General features: G+C 40.4%; 1 protein-coding gene across 1 annotated transcript; it reads left to right on the top strand.

Annotated features, from left to right (window-relative positions):
* Positions 1-647: 647 nt before the first annotated feature.
* Positions 648-2,321, top strand: LOC147861438 (uncharacterized). Its single transcript, XM_087322607.1, has 2 exons — positions 648-1,648; positions 1,778-2,321. The coding sequence occupies exons 1-2, from the start codon at positions 776-778 to the stop codon at positions 2,261-2,263; spliced, it is 1,359 nt and encodes a 452-aa protein (XP_087178733.1). The 5' UTR covers positions 648-775; the 3' UTR covers positions 2,264-2,321.
* Positions 2,322-3,441: the final 1,120 nt, after the last annotated feature.

Raw genomic sequence — 3,441 nt, 5'->3', positions numbered from 1 at the left:
CAATCGTAGGTTGCTTTTGATGGTTCTCATTGATTGGTAAGATTACCGATATAGATTCGTTCATAATAATTCGATGCATGCATTAGAAATATATGCACTGGAATTGCACTAGCCCTTAATCAATTCAAAAACTACACTCTGTTCAATGTTTTTTAAACTTAATACCAAATGAACCCATTGACCTTATCAATACATCGATATTTCTTCTATTTGAGGACCTAATGAGAGCACTATATTTGGGGAAGTTTAATTCAAAATCGCTAGATAAGCAATTCTTGTGCACGAAAAGGTAGTGCTTGTTTCAAGACTTCAAGCAACATTTCCATGCCCAAATTTCTATATGATTTTTCAATGTAATTCTCATATTATATTTGAGAAGTATCTACCCACAAATCAGCATATTCACAAGTCTAGCATGTGTTAGAATAAAGGACAGGATTAATGGCATGGACAGACAATAACATATTACACGTGTGAAAAACGAGCACATGTGTGTTGTTTTGAACACATATCAACCGTGTGTAGGAAATAATGTGAATATAATATTATTTCCAAATGTTCGTAGCATGTAATCAGTATGTCAACATAGGAGCCCCATAGGCTATATATAGAGCCATAAGCTTTATTAAGAAGAGAATATATAACAGTATAGGTTCAAGTTCTATATAGGCCATAGAGCAATCGCTAGTTTTTAGGTTAACATAAAGCTATAGTATCTACCTTATCCATTTATATAGATATATCTTCCTTCCTAATTAGTTTAGTCACTAGCATTATGGACCGAATTGCTCATCATTGTGCACTAGGCATCCAGCTTATAATATATATTATCATTCTTACCCTAGTGTCAGCCCAACGGGATTTTTGCTCCCGATCGGCTCACAAGCTGCCCATCTATCACAGGAGATCCACTCACACAGCCATCAATATCTCCAAACTGGTGGCACATCCCTACGTGCAAGTTGGCGCCACGACAAGTTTCAAGCTCAGTAGCAATGAAGGGGGGCTCAGTTGTGTCACCGCAACTTTCAAGCCCATAGCTAGTGCCGATGATGGTGCTCATGGTGCACAACTGCAGCTGAGCGGCACAACGTGGGTGGATGCACAAGGTGTCGACAAATCCTTGATGTCGAGCCTTGCACAGTTGTCCCAGTCCACCACCGCCATTTGCACGAATGTCGCAACCATGTGCAACAGCAGGCATCGAGTCGCCCAAGCAATGTCTATCATAGATGGAGTTTGCCGTGATAGCAATGAGACGACACTTGTGAGGGCAGCGGCAGAAGAAGCGGTGAAGTTGCTGAAGACGGCATGTAAGCCATCCAAGTTTAATGCACGAGTCAACTTCATCGCGAATGTGGTACACGATATGTCGGCGGCTTTAGGGGCTGTGGACAGCAAATTGAAGCCGAGCGAGTTCGAATCACGCTTCTCCGCCTCGTTCCTAGATCCATTTAGGAACGCGGCGCACCGAGGATTCGAGTATGCGGACATCTTTGGGAATGAGACGATTATGGATGTGGTGAAAGCTGCCTATGAAGTTGAGGAAGTGCTTAGCCTTATGCCATTACCCAAAGAGTCGACCATACTTCGACTTCAAGAAGCTGCCGGAAAGCTCCAGTCGGAGGCCCAACGTTTACTAAAGAGGGTACGTATGTATTATGGATAATTCATGGTTTATAACCATAGGGTCATTAGGGACTCATTTATTTATTTGTAGTTTGTTTCAAGAGCAACTCTAATAATAGGTCATGCTTATTCTTTCTGTGTGTCACAGGTAAGGAGGGTGCAAGACTTATTCAGCAGAGGGTATGGGCAACTTTCGGAGAGTGTTAAAGCAGGTTTCGACAACTACTTGGAACACAATGCTCACCGAGGACCCATTAAAGTGATATCGGCCGAAGGATTGCTGAACGTTGCCGACAATACCCTAGAGCTTAACACAAGCCTTGCAGGTTGCTTGACCAACGGTAAGTGCTCGAACCGTACAGCACTACTCACAGTCATCCCGATAGAATGGAAGGGCGAGTTGGAGGAGGACGCCTATGCGGCATTGCTTCTCGTGGGTGAAGTGGACATAAATCAGAAAGCTGCTGGCGATGGTTACATGTCCTCTTCTATGGCAATCTTTACCCCAACCGGCCGACTTGCACCATTGCATGTGGAAGACCTCCTTACAATTGCAGCACACTACGCAGGAGTGGCAACAAATTGCGATGGTGCATTCGTCCCCATTTCACCTGATTGTGTTGCAAATGGGTAAACGAAATTGTGTGCTTTTGGTAGTTAGTGTCCTTACTGCAAGAACTATATATTAGGTTTTAGGATTGTGAAAACTATAATGTTGTAGCAGGTTACCACTTCTTTAGTAGTGGTGCATTTTGACTGTATAATTCTTTTGTATCGGTGAATTTTTTTGCTTATTTATTATGCAATGCACGTTAAATTTGATGAACACTAACAGTTTAAATGAGGACTTTGTGTAAACCGAGTGGCATGAGACATTCGAAAAAGTACCGCCTAATGGAGACAACATGTTAGGTCACATGATCATGCACATAATAGAATGAAATGGAATATTTGCTATTACACCATTCCATGTTATATTTAGTGACTTCGTATGAAATGTGAGCCTCCATTCTTGCATGTCACGTACCTTATACAAGGGGGGTGGGCACATGCACACATCGATAATGTTACCCTAATTCTTTTACAAATCACCATAAGGTACTGTCAAATATGATCACAGGCTTGATGGCCCTAGAGTATTTCAATACAATTTTGCTCACTTTAAAAGCATTGGTTTTCATTTAAAATCTGTGCATTTGAAACATTTGAGTACATCTTGTCAAGCGTGTGCCTAGTCATTATTCCAAAATACTAATTACAGGCCTAATCACAATACTAATGATTTTGTAATCAGCTCTTCATGATGCCGATGCCCATTTTTTGCACAAATGAAAATAGTTATTATCATGCTAATCATATTAAATTTTGCAGTAATCATAATCTCGTTTTGATACTACAATAATTAATTCTAATAATGATTTTGATTAATGCATAACTCTTACTACCCACTGTTCTAATTTTTTTCAAAGAAAGAATTTGCACAATGTTAAAACATAATTTTAAGCTTGCAGGATATATCATATACGGACATTTTAGTCAAGAATACACAGTGAGATTTGGGTGAACTATAACTTTAACTCTTAGTGCTACTCTCTACTATCCACTCCAAAGCTGGGAGTTCCAATTTGGTTGCAATATAAATCGTTCGGTCGCAGTAAATTAATTAAAACTTCGATAACGCAAATAATAAACATGGGCAAATATGGGCCCAAAAAGCTTGAGTAAGTTTTGCGGCCTAAGTCGGTGGACCTACCCAAGTATCTTTGGACGGAAACACTATAAGTCCATACCCATAAAAAAATCACCCGCACG

The sequence above is a fragment of the Azolla caroliniana genome, unplaced genomic scaffold (genome assembly GCF_043228905.1).
Source record: "Azolla caroliniana isolate FFs.n. ecotype wild unplaced genomic scaffold, voAzoCaro1.0.p SCAF_7, whole genome shotgun sequence".
In the NCBI taxonomy this organism is placed as follows: Eukaryota; Viridiplantae; Streptophyta; class Polypodiopsida; order Salviniales; family Salviniaceae; genus Azolla; species Azolla caroliniana.
The sequence above is the reverse complement of the archived record's forward strand: the minus strand, read 5'-3'. Positions and strand labels throughout refer to the sequence as shown.

What these genes read in the sequence shown, in the direction of transcription:
- LOC147861438 (XM_087322607.1), top strand. Translation starts at nt 776, where the DNA reads ATGGACCGAATTGCTCATCATTGTGCACTAGGCATCCAGCTTATAATA. An exon ending in CCCAACGTTTACTAAAGAGG is followed by an intron (nt 1,649 to 1,777) that starts GTACGTATGTAT and finishes TGTGTGTCACAG; the next exon opens with GTAAGGAGGGTGCAAGACTT.